Here is a 22,619-nt window from a genome sequence, read left to right as displayed (position 1 = left end):
GTATCCAAAGTATATAAGGATCTCTAGCTATTCAACAGCAAAAGAACAAATAGCCCAATTTAAAAAGTCTGAAGGAGCCATAGCTCAAGTCTATAATCTTAGCTAACATGGAAAGAGATTGTGAGATCATGCTTGGAGGCCAGCCAGAACATAGAAGTTCATGAGACTCCATCTTAACCATGGCTAGATTGGGTAGTAGGCACCTGTTACCCCATTTACAGGAAAAGCACAATAGCTGAGCATGGTTCTACATGCCTGTTATCCCTAGTGACATAGAAGCAAAAGTAGGAGGCTCACACACAGGCCTAAAGTGTGACTCCATCTTGGAAATAGCTAAGGCAAAAATGGGCTAATGATATGATTTGAGTGGTATAGATCAGAACTGAAAAAAAGAAAAGAGCCAAAACAGAGCATCAGAATAGGCACTCAAAAAAAGAAATGATCAACAAATACATGGAAAAAAATGTTCAAAATCTCTTACCACAAGAGATTTTCTAAAGAAAACTACAATGAGATGGCCTCGGGTTGTTAGACTGGCCATTATTATTAAAAGCAGGCTATTATTGTGCTAACAAGTGTTGGTGAAGATATGGGGGAAAAAAAGAACTTTTTATATTAGTTAGTAAAGCCATTTGAAAAATTATGGTGTTTCCTCAAAAGACAAAATATAGAATTACCATGTGTCCAATAATCGCACTTCTGGGTAAATACTTGAAGAAATTAAAATATATGGTAAGGAGATATTTGTGATCCTATATTCATTATTCATAATATCTAAGACATAAAACAACTTGTGTTCATCAAGAAATAACAAAAATATAATACATACTAAATACAGTGGAATACTATAAAAGCTTTAAAATGGAAAAATTATTTGGTTGGAACTGGAGGGCATTAGGATAAGGAAAATAAGCCAACACAGAAAGACCAATGCTGTATGATCTCAGGTTTTTGTGGAATCTAGTAAATAAATTTCACATAAACAGGGTAAGAGAAGTGGTTATTAGACTAGCAGAAGGGAGAAGCAGCAGAGTTATTTGGTAAAGGGAAGATGTTGATCAATGAATACAGTTTTAGTTAGACCTGAGGAATATGTTCTAGTGATCTACTGCACTGCACAGTAATCATTGTTAACCATTTATTTTACATTATAAAGTTGCTAAGTAGAATTTTTTAGTTCTCATAACAATAATGGATAAATTGGTGAAGTGATAATTTGCTGGAATCTTTCTTTCATTCTTTTTTGTTGTTGTTGTTGGTTGTGGGTGGGCCTAGGCACTGTCCCTAAGCTCTTCAGCTCAAGGCTAGAGCTCTTCCACTTTGAGCCACAGCACCACTTCCGATTTTCTGGTGGTTAATTGGTCTCAGGGACTTTCCTGCCCAGGTTGTTTTTGAACTGTGATCCTCAGATCTCAGCCTCTTGAGTAGGTAGGAGTACAGGCATGAGCCACTGGTGCCTGGCTTGACTGAATCTTTTTTCTATAGTATATATAGACCAAGATACCAAGATATCTCATTGTACTTTATAAATATAGGACATTAGTGTTTGCCAACTAAAATAAATTGAAAAACAACAGTAAGGATGATCAAAGGAAGCATTACAAAATGAGTGGAGTTGGGCTGGGAATGTGGCTTAGTGGTAGGTAGAGTACATGCCTAGCATGCATGAAGCCCTAGGTTCTATTCCTCAGTACCTTATAAACAGAAAAAGCAGGACGTGGTGCTGTGCCTCAAGTGGTAGAGTATGGCTTTGAGCAAAAAGAAGCTCAGGACTGTTCACAATAGCTAGGATATGGAAACAACCCAGATGCCCCACCACAGATGAATGGATCCAAAAATTGTGGTATCTATACACAATGGAATATTATGCAGCCATTAGAAATGACAAAATAATGGCATTTGCAGGGAAATGGATGGAGCTAGAAGGAATCATGTTGAGCAAGGTAAGCCAAGAGCAAAGAGACAAACGGTACATGGTCTCCCTGATAAGTGGATGCTAAATCCAAAATGTTAGGTAATACAACAAAACTAACAGGACTTAAGAAACAAAGAACTTCTACTCATCTGGTCGAACCTCTACTAACTATCCCCATGCTGCTGATCACATGTATGGTGTATAACATGTGAACACCGTTATATGTTATAGACTGTGATAGACAATTTGCTCCAGGAAAGTTAGAATGAACTTGTGACTTTAAATGAGCATCATTATTCCACAATACTGTGAAATTCGGGAAATTATGTAATCACTTAATCACAATCAAAAAAAAAAAAAGAACCTCGGGGAAGGTAGGGAGGTAAGGGATGGTAGGGGGAAAACAATGGAGGGGGTAACAATGCTCAATAGGACGTGTACTCATTACCTTACTCATGTAACTGTAACCTTCTGTATAGTATCTTTAAAATTAAAAAAAAAAAAAAGGAAGCTCAGGGACAGTGCCCAGACCCTGAGTTCAAGATCCAGAAATGAAAGAGAAAAAAAAAAGAAAGAAAGAAAAGAAAATGAGCTGTGTCAGTGGCTCACATCTGTAATCACAGATACTCAGGAGTCTAATCTTGAGGATCATAGTTTGAGGCTAGGGGGGACAGAGAAATCTGTGAGATTCCATCTTCAATTAAGTAGCAAAGCATTGGACTGGAGGCATGGCTCAAGTGGTAGGGCACCAATAATCTTGCCTACCAATGTGAAGGAGAAAGTCAAGCAAAGCTCTGAGTTCAAAGCTTGGTAGTAGAGGAGAAAAGATAAGGTGACAACCACAATGGATTACTGAAGGATTCAGAAAAACAAAGAATGGATAAACAAAGTAAGGTGTTCAGAGAACTATGAATAATGAGTCATTGTTGGGGAGTAAAATCAGGTGGATAATTAAGACAACAAATGACGGAGATTTTAGCAAAGTAAGACATAAATTATTTGGAGAACAAACATTAAATATTCTCCAAGATTAGGAAAGTTTTGTTTTGTTTTGTTTTTTTGCTTTAAGTATTTTCCAGATAGACCCTGAGTTTCTGTCCAGGCTAGGTCCTGGATTGCGTTACTCTTACATATATATCCCATGTAACTGGGATCACTGTGATTCACCATGCCTGGTTTCTAGTAGAGATGGAGTCTAATTTTTGCCTGGGCTGACCTTGAAGCACAACTTTCCTGATCCCTGACTCACAAGTAACTGAGGTAATAGACATGAGCCACCATTGCTGGAATAATTACCCCACCTTTTGTTTGATTTTACAAAAGGATTTATTTTACTCTAACAGGATAAAGTAGGGAAAAATAGAAAGAAGAGAAAAAGCAGCTCCTGCTAGGAAAGCAGGGGTAGGAGACTAAAAAACTCATGACTATCCCTTAAACAAATGGAATGAGTACTAACTGGAAGAGAAAATAATGTTTCCTATATATCCCTGAGGCGCTCCCTGGCTCTTACTTGCCTTAGCAGGTCAAACAACAAACAAAACCAGAAGAACATTTACAAAGAGCAAGAAATACTTAAGTATATTTAATTTTACTTATAGCCGTTTCTCTGACAGAGGACTATTCTTTTTTGTTATTGCTTTTTATCTTTTAATAATTATACAAAGGAGCTTCCATTTAACAAAGCAGTTTATGAATACAATATATCTCATTAATGTCACCCCTTTGAACATTCTCACTCATCTCTCCCTACTGAACCCTCCCCTCATTTTGTAAGATATACATTAAAGTATTGACTGCATTTTCCAAAAGGTTTTGGTGAGCTTAGTTTAGGGCTTATCTGGCAAGAGCAAAATTGGTAAAGTCTACTCCTAATATAAATAAATATTAAACAGTCACAACTGCCATATTTAACATATTAAAAATACCCAGTTCTAATGGACATGTAATTAAAATCTTGGATGTTAATTTTGCTTTGTAACATTGTTTTTGAGTCTTCATCTTACTAAAGACTATAAATGAGAGTTTATACCATTATCCTTGGGAAAAATTTTTATAAACAGTACTTCCTTTCTGAAACATCTTGTTCTAAGACCAAGCAGCCAAGATCTGGAAGAGGAGAACGCTTGATAGTAGCTATGTTGAGGATATCTGGCATTCAGATCAAAGCACTTACAAAGTGCTTGGGTACTTCATGCATTATTTTGTTTAAGTGTAATTTTGTTATTATTAAGGTTACACAGAAGTGATGCATTATTCTTAAAAAGTCTTGAAATGCTCTGTGACCAAAACAAGATTTGGAAATTCTGTGCTAATTACAGGTAATTAATTATATTGGAAAAGTTAATTAACCATGAGTTTATTATGGTTATTAAAGAAAAGGAACTTCAGACTGCATGCTAGGAGACTGGACCCATGGGCCAGTTCTCTCCTGGGAGACAAAATTTGGCCAGAAGAGGAGTGTTAAGGGAAGTGTACAATTTGGGAGGTTTAAATGACAGGTCTATAGGAAACAGTAAAACTTCTAGAAGGAGGTAGGGGTTCACTCTACAAAAAAAAAAAAAAAAAGGAAAAAAAAGAAAAGAAAAAAAATATCTACATAAAGCAAAATAACCCATGAGTATTTGTTGGATCAGTAGCAATGCTTACTTAATAGCATGGTACAAATCTAAATGAAAATTGGACCCGTCTCCCAAAAGACGTGATTGCTGAAAATTCATTTTTAACTCTTCAAATGTGCTTAACTTTAAATTCGATTGAAATTTTCTAATACTTTAAAGGCTTTAAGATAAAATGTAGTTCGATTCTAATCAGTCCCCTGGAAAATCAGTAGCTACACCAGAAAAATCCTACAGTTTTTCTTTGCTAAAGGGTTTCGTAAATTACATTCTCAACATTAAGGTAGGTCTAAAATCAATAAAACAATTAATCAAAAGGAAACATAATCATCAGTATAGTGATAAATGAAAGACCAGACTCTAATTTTACCAGAGAGCATACTTTTAGGGACACTAAATGGAAAAAGGACTTAATTTAAAATTTTTTTATATCTTTATTGTAAAGGTGATGAACAGTGGGATTACAGTTTCTTTTTAAACACTGTTACCCACTCTTTAATCTAAAATTTTAAACTGAAGATACTCAGTGTAATATAAAACAACCATCAAATTCAATTTTATTAACTGGAAATTACAATGATTATACAAACATTTTAGAAGCCAGTATGAATAGTAATTAAGAGTAATCAATCATGTGATATATATATCTAATTATTATACTAGATATCCTCATATCTACATTTATCAAATGTGCACATCCATGCACATATCAAATTTTGTAAACCACTAGCATTTCACAGATATAACCAGACAAAGATATAGGAGAGAAGAAAAGATTAGAAGAGGTTTAAAAAAAAAAAAAGAATAAAATGAGGCCCGGTACCTACTAGTGGCTCACATCTGTAATCCTAGCTACTCAGGAGGCTGAGATCTGAGGATTGCAGTTCAAAGCCAGCCCTGGCAGGAAAAGTCTGAGACTCTTAACTCCAAATAAACACCCCCCCCCACCCCCCCCCACACACAAATCCACAAGTGGAACTGTGGCTCAAGTGGCAGAGCACTAGCCCACAAAAGCTCAAAGACAGCACCCAGGCCTTGATTCCAAGCCCCAGGACCAGCACCAAAAAATGAAATAAAAACAAAATAAAATAAAGTGGGAAATGGAAGAGGAAGAAGAAAAAGGGAATAAGAGAGAAGTTCAAGGGGTAGCTACAGTTGATGAATTATCTTCAGTTCAGAAAGGATTGTTGATCTACAAACAGGTGATTTGCTTATATGCTTGGTTGGTGGCATCATGATACTGAGCTAAATGAAGCACATTAGAAAAGGGTGAATATGAGAGCCAGGAGACTCTTACAACACTTACTGTTTATGTCAAGACCTGCTTGTCCCAAGGGACCTATTTTCACATAATCTATAATTATCTCTTAGCTTTAATCGCCTTGTCATTCCTGAGGCTCTCCTGGGCACTGGAAGAGGAAAAGCTCATTAACTAAACCTTTTCTCCTCTCTCCAGCCACCCATGGCTTTTAATTGCTTGGTGTGTTATTATCTAGAAGTGCAACTGGGATCATTTTCATAAGAAAGGGAGGTACAGAGAAGGAAAGGAGCATGAGTCCCTGAGGTATACACCACAGACAAACCTTTGCTTTCTCAATTATTTATGCCAGCTGAGGTTTTACAGGCTGAATAAATCCATAACTCAAGTTCATTCTGAGCAGTCAAGTCCTCAAGGGGGAGTTGCCCACTTGCCTATACATACTTCTGTAGTCCTTAAAGAATAACCAGAATGTAACAAGACGTATGTCATCCAATTTATCACCTATCACCAAAATGTTAACAACAATGTTGATCAGGGCAACAGTGAAATAGGAAAAGATTATAGTACCATTAGCCAAACAGATAAGGGAAGTTCTAAGGGCAGTGGTATCTTTGGGGCATTGGTATCACTTAGCTATTAAAAACATAAAAATCCAAATATTCTATTCTTAAAACATAAATGTTTTACACAAATGTGTGAAGTTCCTTAGCCTTTAAACAGATTTGTTCAAAATAAGTTACTATCTAATACTGTAAAGCTTTGAATAAATAAGAATTTATATCACTTGATTTTTATAAACGATGTACAATAAAACCATAAATGCTGTGTAGCTTTTTATCCAATCATATCTCTTTAGGAAAATTTTAGAGGACTATTTATGTGTGAGTGATGGGCTTTTATGCTATTTCCATTCTAGTTTATATTTTTTATCACAATATTAAAACATAAGACAATCACTTTCATTCTAGTTTTTTACTTATATTCTTCCACTTTAGAATCAAGACTAAAGAGCAACTAATGAAAAATATTTTTAAAATATTTCTGAAACCCATTATTGTTTAAAAAATTGAAATTTTTTTAAGTCAAAGAAAGCATCTCTTTAAAATTCTACAGGCTTTGTCTGACCAAAAGCAGGGATCTCTGGTATTTTCTGCCAAAACACTTCATTTGTCTCACAGAACAACTAATCAATTCTAGAACCCATCAATCATTTCAGTTGTATACTAGTCTGGTCTTCCTGAGAGAAGGTCCAGATGGCTGCCTGTGTAAGTAGAATTAATAAAATTCTGATAAGATTCTATGGTATCAAACAACAACATATAACAAGAACTAAATTTTATTGCAGTTTGGTATGGGTACTGAGCACATTTCATTTGTTGTACTTTAAATTAATCCCCTAATTTCTCAATTATATGTCAGCACTGAGATCAAATCTCAGTATGCAAACCACCAAAAATGATTTAAGTATGCGAAAATATGTAATACATGAAGACTGACCTTCACCTTATTTCCCTAGGTCAAGCAAAACACCAGGTGTGCACGAACATGCTTGACCACATAGCCTGATCAGAGGCAGCCCATTCCAACCTAGGCCTGACTGAAAAAAAGTCCCCAGCACCCTAGGCCTGGGCCTAACCAAAAGTTCCTACCCCTAGCTCTAGAGTAACTACAGTCTGATTTTTACTTCTTTTTTTCCTAGTTAAGACCCATATAAGCCAGACCCCAAATTCACCTCCTCGCACAACCTCCAATACCATGGGAAGGTTGTGGACCCTCGCTATTCTTCAATAAACAGTCCTCGCCTGTGGAAAATTGAGTCCGGCCTGTTTCCATCCTATCTCCTTCATTTTCCTACCACTACACTCCTTGAAACATGTAACTTGTAATATGCTTACCACAGTGCTTTTCTGCTCACCTGCAGTACAAATGAAACATAATTATCTCAAAACTATAGGTAACGACAGATTTGTAACATTGGCTACTACAGTTCCAAACAGATCTAATAGCATTAGCTTTCCTTTTCTTTTTTTCTTTTTTTTTTTTTTTTATTGTAAAGCTACTATACAGAGGGTTACAGTTACATGAGTGAGGTTATGAGTACACATCCTCTTGAACATTGTTACCCCCTCCATTGTTTTCCCCCTACCATCCCCTCCCTCCCTCCCTTCCCCGAGGTTCTTTTTTTTTTTTTTGATTGTGATTAAATGATTACATAATTTCAAAGTCACAAGTTCGTTCTAACTTCCCTGGAGCAAATTGTCTACCACAGTCTGTAATATATAACAGTGTTCACATGTTATATACCATATTTGTGATCAGCAGCATGAGGATATTTAGTAGTGGTTCAACCAGATGAGCGGGAGTTCTTTGTTTCTTAAGTCCTGTTAGTTTTGTCGTATCACCTAACCTTTTGGATTTAGCATCCACTTATGAGGGAGACCATGTACCGTTTGTCTCTTCGTTCTTGGCTTACCTCGCTCAACATGATTCCTTCTAGCTCCATCCATTTCCCTGCAAATGCCATTATTTTGTCATTTCTAAGGGCTGAATAATATTCCATTGTGTATAGATACCACAATTTTTGGATCCATTCATCTGTGGTGGGGCACCTAGGTTGTTTCCATATCCTAGCTATTGCGAACAGTGCTGCAATAAACATGGAGGTGCACGTGTCCTTGTATATTGGTTCCTGTTGTTCAGGGTAGATGCCTAGAAGTGGTATGACTGGGTCGTAAGGGAGGTCAATCTTTAGCTTTCTAAGGACCCTCCAGACTGCTTTCCAAAGTGGTTGTATAAGTGTACATTCCCACCAGCAGTGTAATAGGGTTCCTCTTTCTCCACATCCCCTCCAGCATTTGTCGTTGGCTGATTTGTGGATGTGGGACATTCTGACTGGGGTAAGGTGGTATCTCAGGGTTGTCTTTATTTGCATTTCCTTCACCACCAGGGATGATGAACATTTCCTCATGTGTTTCTTTGCCATTTTTATTTCTTCATTTGAGAAGTCCCTCTTTAGTTCCCTTGCCCATTTAGTAATTGGTTTGTTAGGTTTGGGAGGGATTAGTTTCTTGAGTTCCCTGTATATACAGGATGTTAACCCCTTGTCTGATATATTGCTGGTAAATATTTTTTCCCAATTAGTTGGTTGTCTTTCTAGCTTAGTTGCGATAGATTTAGCTGTGCAGAAGCTTTTTATTTTAAGGTAGTCCCATTTGTCGAGTCTCTCTCCAACTTGTTGTGACCCTGGGACTCTGTTCAGGAAGTTCCTTCCTGTGCCTATTAGTTCAAGTGTCTCTCCTACTCTGTCCTGCAGTAGTTTCAGAGATTCAGGTTTAATGTTAAGGTCTTTAATCCATTTTGAGTTGATGTTGGTGCATGGTGATAGGCTGGGGTCCACTTTTAGTTTTCTGCATGTGGCTGCCCAGTTTTCCCAGCACCAGCGGTTGAAGAGGCTGTGTTTCTTCCATTGTATGTCTTTGGCTCCTTTGTCGAATATCAGCTGGCTGTAGGCCTGTGGATTTATATCTGGATCTTCTATTCTGTTCCATTGGTCTTCGGGTCTGTTTTTGTGCCAGTACCATGCTGTCTTTGTGATTATAGCTCTGTAGTAGAGTTTGAAGTTCGGCATGGATAGCCCTCCCATATTGTCTTTATCCCCTAGAATTGTTTTGGCTATTCTAGGTCTTTTGTTGTTCCATATAAATTTTTGGACTGTTTTCTGTATTTCAGTGATGTACGTCATTGGGATTTTAATAGGAATTGCATTGAATTTGTATATTAGTTTTGGAAGTATCACCATCTTTACTATATTAAGTCGGCCTATCCAGGAGCATGGGAGGTCTTTCCATTTCCTAGTGTCTTCTGCAATTTCTTTCTTTAACTTTTTATAGTTCTCATTAAATAGTTCTTTTACATCTTTGGTTAGGTTAATTCCTAAATATTTTATTTTTTGGGAGGTTATTGTGAATGGGGTTGCTCCCTTTATTTCCCTCTCTTCCTGTGCGTTATCAGTGTATAGGAAGGCAACTGATTTTTGTGGGTTTATTTTGTATCCTGCTATTTTGCCGAAGTGACTTATGATTTCTAAAAGTTTGGGGATGGAGTTTTTGGGATCGTGGAGGTATAGTATCATGTCGTCTGCAAAAAGGGATAGTTTCACTTCTTCTTTCCCTATGCGGATCCCTTTAATGTCTTTTTCTTGCCTTATTGCCCTGGCTAAGGGTTCTAGGACTATGTTGAAGAGGAGTGGAGACAGTGGACATCCTTGCCTTGTTCCTGTTTTTAGGAGGATTGGTTGTAGCTTTTCCCCATTAAGTATAATATTGGCTATTGGTCTGTCATAAATGGCTTTTATTGTTTTTAGAAATGTTCCTTCTATTCCTATTTTCTCCAGAGCTTTTAGCATGAATGAATGTTGAATTTTATCAAAGGCCTTTTCTGCATCTGTGGCGATAATCATGTGATTCTTGACCGTGGCTCTGTTGATATGCTGGATTACATTTATTGACTTACGTATGTTAAACCATCCCTGTGTCTCTGGGAGGAAGCCTACCTGATCATAGTGTATTATTTTTTTTATGTGTTTCTGGATTCTGTTAGCTAGAATCTTGTTAAGGATCTTTGCATCTGTGTTCATCAAGGAGATTGGCCTGTAATTCTCCTTTTTGGTTGGGTCTTTGCCTGGTTTGGGGATGAGTGTGATATTGGCTTCGTAGAATGAGTTTGGGATAGCTCCCTCCTTCTCTGTTTCTCTGAAGAGCTTGAGGAGTATGGGTATTAGTTCTTCTTTAAAGGTCTTATAGAATTCTGCTGTGAATCCATCTGGTCCTGGGCTTTTTTTTGTTGGAAGACTTTTGATAGCTTCCTGTATCTCATTATAGGATATTGGCTTATTTAATTGGTTAACTTCTTCTTTGCTCAGTTTGGGTAACTTGTATTTCTCTAAAAATGCATCCATTTCCGCCAGATTTTCTTCCTTTAGAGAGTATAGCTTTTGAAAGTAGTCTGTTAGAATTGTTTGGATATCTTGGGTACGTGTTGTGATGTTTCCCGTGGCATCCCTAATCCTATTAATATGGGTTTCCTCTCTTCTTTTTTTAATTAATCTTGCCAACGGGCCATCAATTTTGTTTATTTTTTCAAAGAACCAGCTTTTTGTTTGGTTTATTTTGGTTATGGTTTTCTGATTTTCTAATTGGTTAATCTCTGCTCTCAATTTGGTTATCTGGCTTCGTCTAGTAGCTTTAGGTCCCATTTTTTCTTGTTTTTCTAGCTGTTTTAGTTGCAACATGAGATTATTTACTTGGTCTGTCTCCATTCTCTTGATGTGGGCACTGAGGGCAATAAATTTGCCCCTCAGGACTGCTTTTGCTGTGTCCCACAAGTTTCTTTGTGAGGTGTTTTCATTTTCATTGAGTTCTAGGAAATGCTTTATTTCTTCTCTGATCTCTTCTGTTACCCAGGCCTTGTTAAGGAGTGTGCTGTTCAATTTCCATGTATTAGAGAAATTTCTGCGGTATGCTTTGTTATTGAGAGCTAGCTTGATTCCACTGTGGTCAGATAGGATACAGGGGATTATGTCGATCCCTTTGTATTTGCTTAAGTTCCTTGAATGAACTATGATATGGTCTATTTTGGAGAAAGTTCCATGAGCTGCTGAGAAGAATGTGTACTGTGTTGTTTTAGGGTGAAATACTCGGTAGATGTCAGTTAATTCCGCTTGAAGTATGGCCTCACTTAATTCGGTAGCTTCTTTGCCAATCCTCTGGTTGGTAGACCTGTCCTTTGGTGAGAGTGGCGTGTTAAAGTCTCCTAGTATTATCGTATTGGGATCTATTTTATTCTGTAAGTTTGAGAGTATTTGTTTGACATAGCTGGGTGCACCAATATTTGGGGCATATAAGTTGATGATGGTTATATCCTCCTCTTGGATTGTTCCCTTTATTAATATGTAGTGTCCGTCCTTGTCTTTCTGTACTGATTTTAGTGAAAAGTTTATTTTGTCAGATATCAGGATAGCTACACCTGCTTTCTTATTGGGGGAATTTGATTGGTAGATCCTTTTCCACCCCTTCACTCTGAGTTTGTTTGTATGTTTGGCTGAGAGGTGGGTCTCCTGAAGGCAACAGATGGATGGGTCTTGTTTTCTGATCCAGTCCTCAGTTCGTTTTCTTTTAATTGGCGAATTCAGCCCATTTATATTAAGAGAAAGTATAGAGAGATGCATTGTTGTCCCTGCCATTCCGTTTTCCTAAGTTTTTCTTCTTTCCTTTCCTCCTGTGCTTGCTCAGTTAGACTTTGAGTAATGCCTGTTTGGGGCAGGTCCCAGTTCCTGGTTGCTTTCTTCAGGTTGTGTCCCCCCTCTTAGAATTCTTTGTAATGCTGGCTTAAGGTTTATGTATTCATTTAGTTTTTCTTTGCTATTAAAAGTTTTCAGTTCTCCATCGAATGTGAATGCTAGCTTTGCCGGGTATATCAGTCTGGGTTGGCAGTTATTGGCTCTCAGGGCTCGTATGGTGCTTTCCCAGGCTTTTCTTGCATTCATTGTTTGTGTGGAGAGATCTGCAGTGATTCTAATTTTTTTCCCGTTGTAGTATAGCTCCTTCTTCATTTTTGCTGCATGCAGGATTGTTTCCTTATTATTCAGATCCATCATTGTTACTATTATGTGCCTAGAAGTGTTTCTCCTGGGATCTTGCTTGTTGGGTGTTCAATAAGCTTTTGTGATGTAGTTAAGATGGTCGTTTTTGAGGTGGGGAAAATTTTCATTGACTATCTTGTTAAATAGGTGTTGCATTCCCTTGCTCTGGAATTCCTCACCTTCGTCCACTCCGATTATGCGAAGGTTAAATTTTTTAGCATTATCTGCTTGCTCTTGAATTTCCCTTTGGTTTAATTTGAGTGATTTTTCCATATCTGTCACTTTTTGGTCCAGTTGGTGTATTCTGTCTTCTGTATCTGACACTCTACCTTCCATTTCATTCACTCTGTTGACCGTGGCTTCTATTGTGGTTTGCATGGTGGAAATGGATCCCTTTATGGATTCAATGTTGGTTCTCAGAGTACTGATCTCACCTCTCAATGAGGTGAGATCAGTATGCATTACTTCTAATTTGGCGTTTATCTCACTTCTTACTGAGGTTTGTGCAGCTTCTATTTTTGCATCTAATTTTTGTTTGATATCCTGTATATCTTTTGATAGTTCATCCTTGTGCTCTTTCAATTTCTGATCCATTTCTCGCTTTATTTCTTGAGTCATTGCCTCCAGCAACCCTTGGATGTAGTTTTTGTCTTCCATTCCTGCTTTGCTCCCACTGGGGCTCTCCCCTGCGTGGCTGCTGGCTTTTGAGGTGAGCTTGCTGTCCTGGGTAGTGGTAAACCTTGTGATTTTTCTCTGTGATTTTCGCATGGGGGTTCAGGAGACTGCTCTTCAATCTTGTTTTGGTGTGTCTGTCTTTGCTTGGTTGCTGATTCTGTATTGGTAGAGAGAGTCTGTGCCTGATCTGGATTCTGTTGGGAGCCTATTTCCAGCTGCTATTCACTTAGGATTCTCAGCTCTCTGCTGTAGCAATTCCCGCCTTTGGAAGGGTTGAGCAGCCTAGACTGCTTGTGTTTGCTCCTGCGGGTGCTCTTGGGAAGATCAGATGCTCTGGATGCACTCTCCCAAATACTGGAGTCTGCTATGGGCTCCTGATGTGTTTTTGTTTGTTTGTTTTGGGCTGGTTGTGGGCTTGAACTCTAGGTTTGGGTGCTGTCCCTCAGCTCTTCAGCTCAGGGCTGGCACCCTACCATTTGAGCCACAGCCCCACTTCTGACCCTTTTTGCTTTGTTCAGGCGCCGGTCCCCTGGCCTGGTTCCGGCCCCAGCCTGGAGCGCGCTCGTTAGGCCTGTGCTAATGTGTATACCACCTTGGTTATGCAGCCTGGGGGACACAGTTCAAATTTCTTCTACTGTTGGTAGTCTTGACCCAGGGGCACTGTTCCTGGCTTGAGCATTTAAGCTCCCTTCCAGGGGCGCTCTTGCTCTGGCCTGGCCAGCAGAGTGTGCTCCACCGGCTGGTGGAGCTCTCGAACAGTTCCCAGTTTTAGTGGGTCCTGTGGTCCGGGTGTTGGGGTAGGGAGTCTAGGTCAGGGTCTGGGGATTCCCTCCAGCTCTGGTCTCCCTTGATGGATTCCCTGTCCCCTGATGGGTACTCACCCTGTAGGTCGTCAGTTGTTGTTGCAGTCCGAGTTCAGTTGGGGTGGTTGCAGGCTGGGTTGGGCGGCCCCCCGCCGGGTCGTTGCGATCGCGATTGGGCGGGTGGCTGCGGACAGGTCCCTTTGTGGCGCTGCTGGTGCCGGGCGGCTTTGGCGGGATGGAGCCTCTCCGCTCCGGTGGAGAGTGATGGGTGGGGGTGGGGTCCTCCTGGAGACTCCCAGCTGGTAGGTTTCTCTGTTCCTGGCGATCCGCTGTTCTGCAATCCGGTACCTGGTGATCTGCAAGCAGCCCCCTGTGTCTCTGTGGCTCCGGCAGCCCCCGCCGGGCCGGCTGGCCGGCGGCTTGGCGCACTGCCGCGCGGCCAGTAAAGGTTGGGGGAGGGGTCTTCGCTCTTCTCTGTTCTGAAATTCTTCTTTTCCTCTCTTTCTTTTTTTTGTTATTTTCCACCTCTGGTTTTTCTCTGAGTGTTCGTCTTTTTGTTGTTGTCGGTCTCTTGGGGAGATTAAAGGTTGGAACTCGAACTCTCTTTTTGGTTGGAGAGAGCTGTGGCGTTTCCCTACTGCCCCGTCGCCATCTTGGTCCCCCCTCCACCAGCTTTCCTTTTCTTATCAAATTCTTTTGTACAGTCAGAATAATTTGTGTTTACAACCAGATTGACCTATAATTCTTAGCCCTAAACATCAGCCCTTGGTCTCTTCTTTTTATGGACTCCCTATGCTAAGTAATAACACTAACAAAATTTTAGAGTTACACAGTAACTTACTTTGTGCAAGATATTGTCCTAAGACACTTGGGTGCATGTAATCATATAACCCAAGTTAAATAACATGGAAAATGGGTACTGTCATTACCACCCCTCCCTGCCTTTTTTTTTTGTTTCATTAACCCCATTTTATAGTAAATACTTAAGGTAACAGCTAAGGAGTAGTAGAATCAGCGTATTCATGCCTTTGATCTGGCTCCATATTTTAGGCTTAATTTGACTCGCATTAATGCCCCTTCTATATTACAGAATCATTAACTAGCTTCAGAAAGAGAAACTGGCATCAGGCCTCTGGGATATTACTACAGGGTTCTATACCTGCAGCATAGTATCATTTTAAAATTAGAGTGAAAATAAAAATCATACAAAAGCAGGAAGAACTGAATCCAGCAGCCCTTCACTCAAGAACATTTTCAGGTCAGGTGCTGTGGCTCACGTCTGTATTCCTAGCTACTACTCATGATGCTGAGATCTGAAGATCTCGGTTAGAAGCCAGCTGGGGAAAAAGTCTTCCAGACTCTTATTTCCAAAAAGAGCTAGAAGTGGAGCTATGGCTCAGAGAAGTAAACCACTTGATGTTATGTTGCTTTGAGCAACATAGGCCTTGAATGCAAGCCCCGTGACCGACAAAAAACTCCCCAAAACATTCTTGAGTTCTAAAAAAAACCCAGGATCAGAACTTATCACCTACCACACAAATTAGTCAGGAAGCTGCCACAACACTGGAACTCAAGTCTAACCAAAGGGATTTGTTAGACAATGATTTTCCTGATCTTTATGAGTATGAAAATAATTAGTAGTTTATGTATTAAACTATTCCAAGTAGACCCTCAAAATACATTGTTTGATGACCTATTTAAAAACAAGTAAAAGCAAAATCTGAGTACATAAACTTTAGGAAATAGACTCTTTTCATTGTGGAAACTACATTGTTATTTCTTCAGAAACCACAGGGAGTACATCAGGTCCTTTACTGGAATAACCTAACATTTCAGTATAGGCTAATTTTTTTATTATAATCTAGTTTTATAATGAAATTGTGTTATAGTATGAGTTTCCCAATATAAGGATATGACTGTGATTTCTGCTCTACATAACAGTAATAAAATTACTGTTTGCAACAGTTAAAAGACATTCTATGTTGGGAAAGATAAGGATGAACAACAAGAGAGATGATGTTAATCAAAATGTATTATACTCATGATCTGATATGAGGAACTGAAACTCCTTTATACAACTATTTTAAAATAAGTTTGCTTTTCAAAAGTCATTCAATGACTCTCACATTTCATGTTTTTTACTGTTTCATATTTTATCAATATGTTCCAGAATATGAAGACTTGGACTTTATCATCAGAAGACTAAAATGACTTAATGAGATTAGGTTGGAAGCGGTGCTGTGGGCTCTAGTGGTAGAGTGCTAGCCTTGAGCTGAAGAGCTCAGGGGCAGTGCCTAGAGTTCAGAGTTCAAGCCCCATGACTGACAAAAATAAATTAAAAATAAATAAATAAATAATAAAAAGATTTGGGCTGGGAAGGTGGCTCATTGGTAGAGTGCTTGCCTCGCATGCATGAGACCCTGACTTCCATTCCTCTACCACATAAGCAGAAAAAGCTGGAAGTAGTGCTGTGGTTCAAGTGGTAGAGCGCTAGCCTTGAGCTAAACAGCACCCAGGCCCAGATTTCAGGCCCCATGACCAACCAAAAAAAAAAGAGAGATTAGGTCAAGTCTACCCAGTTTTGCCCAATAATAGCAAAGTTCATATTTCACTCAAATAATACTTATTATACATGAAAACTCAAATGTTAAGACTATTCAAAAGGGAAGCAACTGAGAACAAAGGTTCAGTTATGTCTTATTGCAGATTCATAATATGTTAAGCTAAATTAAAACCTCTATTTTATAAAAAATGTTTTATTCTTTGCCATTGTTTGTAATTGAATTAAACCTAACAGTCACTTCTCTAAGAAGTGGATGGGGAAAGAATAGAAGAACTTTTTCAAAATAATTTATCTCTGTAATATTCTTACCCAGATTCCTACCCTCACTTCAATTGGGGATTGTTTGATTAGCTTCATGTTGCATAAAGCTACTATGCTCTATCATGTCCCTGAACAATTCTTTTTTTTTTTTTGGTGGGTTGTGGGGCTTGAACTCTGGGCCTGGGCGCTGTCCCTCCCTCAGCTCTTCAGCTCAAGGCTAGTGTTCTACCACTTGAGCCACAGGGCCACTTCCAGCTGTTTTTGCTTATTGTAGTGCTGAGGAATCGAACCCTGGGCCTCATGCATGCGAGGCAAGCATCCTTTCCCTGAGCCACCTTCCCAACCCATCACTGAACAATTCTAAAAGCAACTACTCAGCAAGTCATTTTGGAAAATAAAAGAATCTAATATCCCTTAAGGAAATTAGTACATAAAAATAAAGACTATTATTATTTATAGATAAGTGACTGATAATGCTAGAAAGTTAAGCTTAGTGATATTTTTTAAAGAGCAAATTGAAGGAACTAATTTATCTAACTAGGAAAGAAAAATAACATATAAGTTTATTTGTTTAGGAAAAGAGGCGAGGATTGGCATAAGTAGGAACACCAAACCAGCTGTTCTCTTTTATGATGGGGTCACCAAGCTAACACTACTGCATATGTGATAGTCTATAAACTATCAGTTCCTTGAGAAAAGGAGCTAGAGTATACACTATACAGTTCAGGGCACTTTTATTATATATTGTACAAAGTTTGAGGACCTTCCTCAGATAATGAGGATAGAAAATGAATAAAACAAAATAAGGATACAGGTTGACTCATTGTAGCAATGAGATGTACAAGACACTATGTTAAAAACAAACTTTACAATGTGTGTGGGGGGGACACAGGAGGAGTTGGAGAGGGAGGGGGGGAAAGGATGGTAGGAGGAAAAACAAAGGAAGAGGTAACAATGCCCTAAAGGAAATGTACTCATTACCTTACTCATGTAACTGTAACCCCTCTGTACAGTATTTTTACAATAAAATATATATATAAAAAGAAAATGGAGGGGCTAGGAAGGTGGCTCAGTGGTAGAGTGCTTGCTTTGCATGCATGAGGCCCTGGGTTCGATTCCTCAGCACCACATAAGCAAAAAAAAAAAAAGAAAATGGACAAAACAGAATTCTACTGTCGGCAACTAAAAGTTTAGTGAATAGGATTTTTTAAAAAATTAGAATTCAATGTACATATATGAAATGCTATAACAAAAGTTATTAACAAAGAATTACAAGGAAACAGAAAAGAAATTGCTACCATCTTTCCTACTACCTAAAAAAATAATGCTTAGTTTCCTGACCTGATTAGAACATTAAATAAGCTACAGTAGGGTTACAGTTTTAAAATGTCATTTTTGAGAAGACTTTAAAGTCAGAACATACAAAAGAGCAACCCACAAATACTTTCTGAATATATAAAAATTGAGGGAAAAGTTAAACTCTAAAAAATGTTTCTAAACCATTCATCAGGGTTCATCAAGGTTTTATCACAAGAGACTGGGGTAGCAAATGCACTCCAGGCCAGTTGTAGCATTAACAGGTATTTTTAGCCCTAATAACCTTCCCTGTCTCATCTCAAGGAAACATTTAATACAAGTAAAAATGATGTGTTTGTTTTGAAGAGAGAGAGAGAAAGGGGAGAGGGAGGGAGGGAGGGAGGGAGGGAAGTTCTCTCTGCATTAACTGACAGCCTGGTCAACAAATGGAAACTATGGGCTTTCAAGTTTTGATTCATAGAGTTATCAATAACTTCCCTTTCACAACACTACCTTGTAGTTCAGTATGAGCTACTTCTTTATGTGGAATGTTAATAAACCTTTTCCTGGAAGAGTTAAGTGTAAATTTTTTAATATAATTTCCTCTTCATTTTAAGATAGATATTTCCCTTTGATAAATTTAGGTAAAGCTAGTTTTCCATTTGAAATATTTATTACATGTTAATAAGTAAAGCAACATTGGAACAACTCAAAAAATCCAGAGTATTAAAAGTTCTCTTTCTTGTTTAGTTTGTGAAGTAACTATCTTAGATGAATATGTCACATATTCATCTAAGTAGAGCACTCGCCTTGAGCTGAAGAGTGGAAGGACAGCACCCAAGCCCAGAGTTCAAACCCACAACCAACCAAAAAAAAAAAAAAAAAAAAAGAATTGTTCTGATTTACACATATACAGGACTAGAAGAATTATTCAAAAAATTCTGCACATAAAACCAAAACAAGACTATCAAATAATATAAAACACTTTCATTTTTAAAAACTATAGCAACAATCCTCAATATAACATTAAATTTATAATCTTAACCATTTTTAAGTATACAGTACAGTAATATAAAGTATACTTGTATCATTGAATAACCAATCACCAGAACTTTTTCATGTCTAGCCCATTAGACAATTCCCCACTATATACTTTCAAAGAATTTCACTACTTTAGATACCCTGTTTAAGTATAATGAGACATTAAGTATAATGTCTTTCTGTGGCTCGCTCATTTCATTTTGTATAATGTCCTCAAAGTTCATGTTGTGGGGATATGTCACAATTTCTTTTCAAGGTTGTACTGTTCCATTATTATATACAGTATATTTTTTGTTTAATCATTCACCAATGGACACTTTTGTTGATTCCTTCTTTTGACTACTGTAAATCATACTACTATAAACACATCCCTGTGCAAATAAGCCTTTGAGGTCCTGCTTTCAATTCCTATAAACCCAGAAATGGCATTGCTAGATCATATTTTATTTTTTGAAGAAACTTCAGTTTTTCATATACTCCAAAAAGGCTTTTAATTGGAAATAAATTAAATTAAAATAATTTTTAGAGTAAAGAAATTATTATGGGGGGTGGGAGATGGGAAGGGATGGGAAGGGGAAACAAAGGAGGAGGCAACAATGCTTGGTAAGAAATATACTCATTATCTTGCCCATGTAATTGTAACCCTCCTATACAGTATTTTCACAATAAAAAATTATTAAAATTACAATCTTTTAAATACAGTTGTATTTTGAGAAAAAGTAACAAAAATCTATTAAACTCTACCTTGTTTTGCTAAAACATAAAACCTTGTTCTATCAACACTTAGGTGTAAGAAAGGCAAAGCTTATGACCTTGATAATAATTAATATGTGACTATATTTGTACTTATTTAGATATATTGGAACTGATTCCAATTAGAGAGTCCTATTAGAGAAAATACCAAACCAGTTTCTGCTAAGAGAAGGTACAGATTTGAAGATACATATCTATTTCATAATATGCCTATGTGCATGCAACATGCACATGTCATATATGCATGTCATATAAATATACATATCTAATAATATAGTTATACATATATATTATTAAAAATCAGAAGAGAAATTACCTGATGGTTTCTTCATGATACAGAGAACTAACAACTGGCCCACCAAAACCACTCTTTGCCTCTTTTCCTTTCTTCTCCGGTATCTGTAGGAGGAAAAAAGATGGAAAAAAAGACATAGGAGTTAATATGCAATTAAAAACATTAAAAAAATTTCTAAGAAACACTGAAACTGTACTACTCAAGTCCTAGGAATAATTTTAAGGTAGTGCCTGAAAGGCAACAGGACTCTTGGGTTATTTCAATAACAGAAGAGCCACCTAACAGCCATACTATTAACTGACTGTGAGATGACGTTCTATGTGGATAATACGAAGCTTAGTGTGAAAAAGTGAAAATGTAAAAATGAAAAAGTAAACTGAAGTGTGATAAGGAAAACCATTCTAGATTAATTAAACTTTACTAAAACTTTAAATTCAATCACAAAGAAAACCAAATGTTTTCAGGTAGAAAGAAAGTAGGAGAGAAGAAAGAAGTTTAGATCTTAAACTTAAAAAAAAAAGTCTACTATAGAATAATTTCTACAACCAAAGATTCAGGCCTTTTTAAAAATTAAAGATTAATTTAGAAATGTTTCTTCTGAAACATGTAATATGGAAGCAATGAACTTGGATATTATTGTCTGACATCATCAACTACATTCTCTGCAGATGCCTATGTCTTGATATAATTGAGATTTTAGGCCAGGACATTGCAAAAGTCAACCTTTAATCATAAACAATACTTAAGAATAAAAATTATTGTAATGCTGGATAAGAAATGTACTCATTACCTTGCTCATGTAACTGTAACCTCTTTGTAGAGTATTTTCACAATAAAAACTTAATAAAAAAGATGATTATGGAAAAAAATTATTGTGATATTGGTTGGCTACAGACTCATATACATTTTTCCCCAATCCTTCCCCCCTCCTTATTTAAAGAAGGGATTTTGTTTTATTGATATTATGGTTTGATTCATTCTCACAGATCAAACCACTGTGTTAAGGAAAACACCTGGGTGAGAGAATATCAATTATTAATTAAATTGAGAACTAAGGCTTCAAGAAAAGGTAGAAATTTTGAGAACTAATAAATTCATGATAGCGAACTAAGGAAGTTGGGTGTAACTGGGTGTGGTAAAGTCCCACACCCCAAAGTGATGGGTATGCCTGAATTCCTAGAAGCTGGGAAGTCCCACCCTCAGGTAATGGGCATGCCTGAATTCTTGGGGTGGGGGGGAACTCCTTGGACAGTAGGTTATTGGACCTGCCAATCCTATGCCACGAACTTGTGAGACTTTGGAGCTCCCTGTGACCTTGCCCCCTGACCCCTAGTTAGGCCCCAACCAGCTTAGGCACCATGCCATGCCTGGTGTCTGCTGACACTCCTCAGATCACACCATGACATCCCTCCTTCTTTAGCTCTCCATTAGAGTTGACAAGGTTTGTTGGGATTATTTTTTTGTTTTTTCTTTGCTTTCCTACCCTCAGAATTCAGTTTTCTAACAGTGTTAAGTATATTTGAAGCTTCAAGTTTTTTGGGAACATGTGTCTGCCTGCAGTTGCTGACTCTCTAATAAAGACTCCCAATTCCATCTCTCAAAACATGGCTTTTGTTTCTTGGGACCAAATTCCCTATAACAATGGAAAGAAAAGTATAAAACCACAAATAAGTACTAATGTGATCAAATGACAAGGCATATAAAGTTTACCAGCATGAGGCACAGTCTTAATGAATACATGCTGAAAAGAATTCTGAGGTTGAGAAGGCCTTTTTTTGTTGTTTTTTGTTTTTTTCTGGTCAGTTGTGGAGCTTGAACTCTGGGCCTAGGTGCTGACCCTGAGCTTTTCAGCTCAAGGCAAGTGCTCTACCACTTGAGCCATAGCGCCACTTCCGGTTTCTCCCTTCTGTCTCACAGACTTTCCTGCCCAGCCTGGCTTTGAACGATAATGTTTTTCTAAATACAAGAAAAGTATAGTTAAAGTACGAATTTATTTAATATGCATTCTATTGGTAATATAAATTGAAATAAACAGATGTTCAAGAAATGTTTATTAATAAATAATAACACTGAAAATGAGAAAACTGGGTATCAACGAAAGGAGAAATAGAAATAGGACTCTGTATGGAGTGTTAGGTACCACTTCTGTCAAGAAAACTGACTACTAGAAGGTAACACAAGAAACAAAAAATCTAGATGGTTTGATTTTTAGATACTACACCAAAAGTAAAATTGGTCTTCCTTAAAATTTAATGTTCAGACAATGAAATTATAAGCCACAAAGTGGAAGAAAATTTTTGCAAAACACTTAGCTAACAAAGACTGGTATCTAAAACATTCAAAAAAAATTTTTTTGTTTTTGGTATAGGTTCAGAACTTGCAAGAATTTTACCACTTGAGCCACATCTCCAGCCCAGGTTATTTTTCAGGTAGGATCTTTATCTTTACAAGTGCTGATATGTCAGACTATGAGCATCCTTCATACTAATATTTCAAGTGTA

The 22,619-nt window shown here is 37.7% G+C and overlaps 1 protein-coding gene across 1 annotated transcript in view; it reads right to left on the bottom strand.

Annotated features, from left to right (window-relative positions):
* The window catches only part of Acbd6 (acyl-CoA binding domain containing 6), a 147,216-nt gene that overhangs the window by 78,530 nt on the left and 46,067 nt on the right, over nucleotides 1-22,619 (bottom strand). The window contains exon 4 of the mRNA XM_042674390.1: nucleotides 20,140-20,222. Within this exon, the coding sequence (XP_042530324.1) occupies nucleotides 20,140-20,222 (83 nt within the window). The remainder of the gene's footprint in view (nucleotides 1-20,139; nucleotides 20,223-22,619) is intronic.

The sequence above is a fragment of the Dipodomys spectabilis genome, unplaced genomic scaffold, assembly GCF_019054845.1.
Source record: "Dipodomys spectabilis isolate Male_0828 unplaced genomic scaffold, ASM1905484v1 ptg000019l, whole genome shotgun sequence".
Lineage (NCBI taxonomy): Eukaryota > Metazoa > Chordata > Mammalia > Rodentia > Heteromyidae > Dipodomys > Dipodomys spectabilis.
This window is presented reverse-complemented; position numbering and strand designations above follow the sequence as displayed.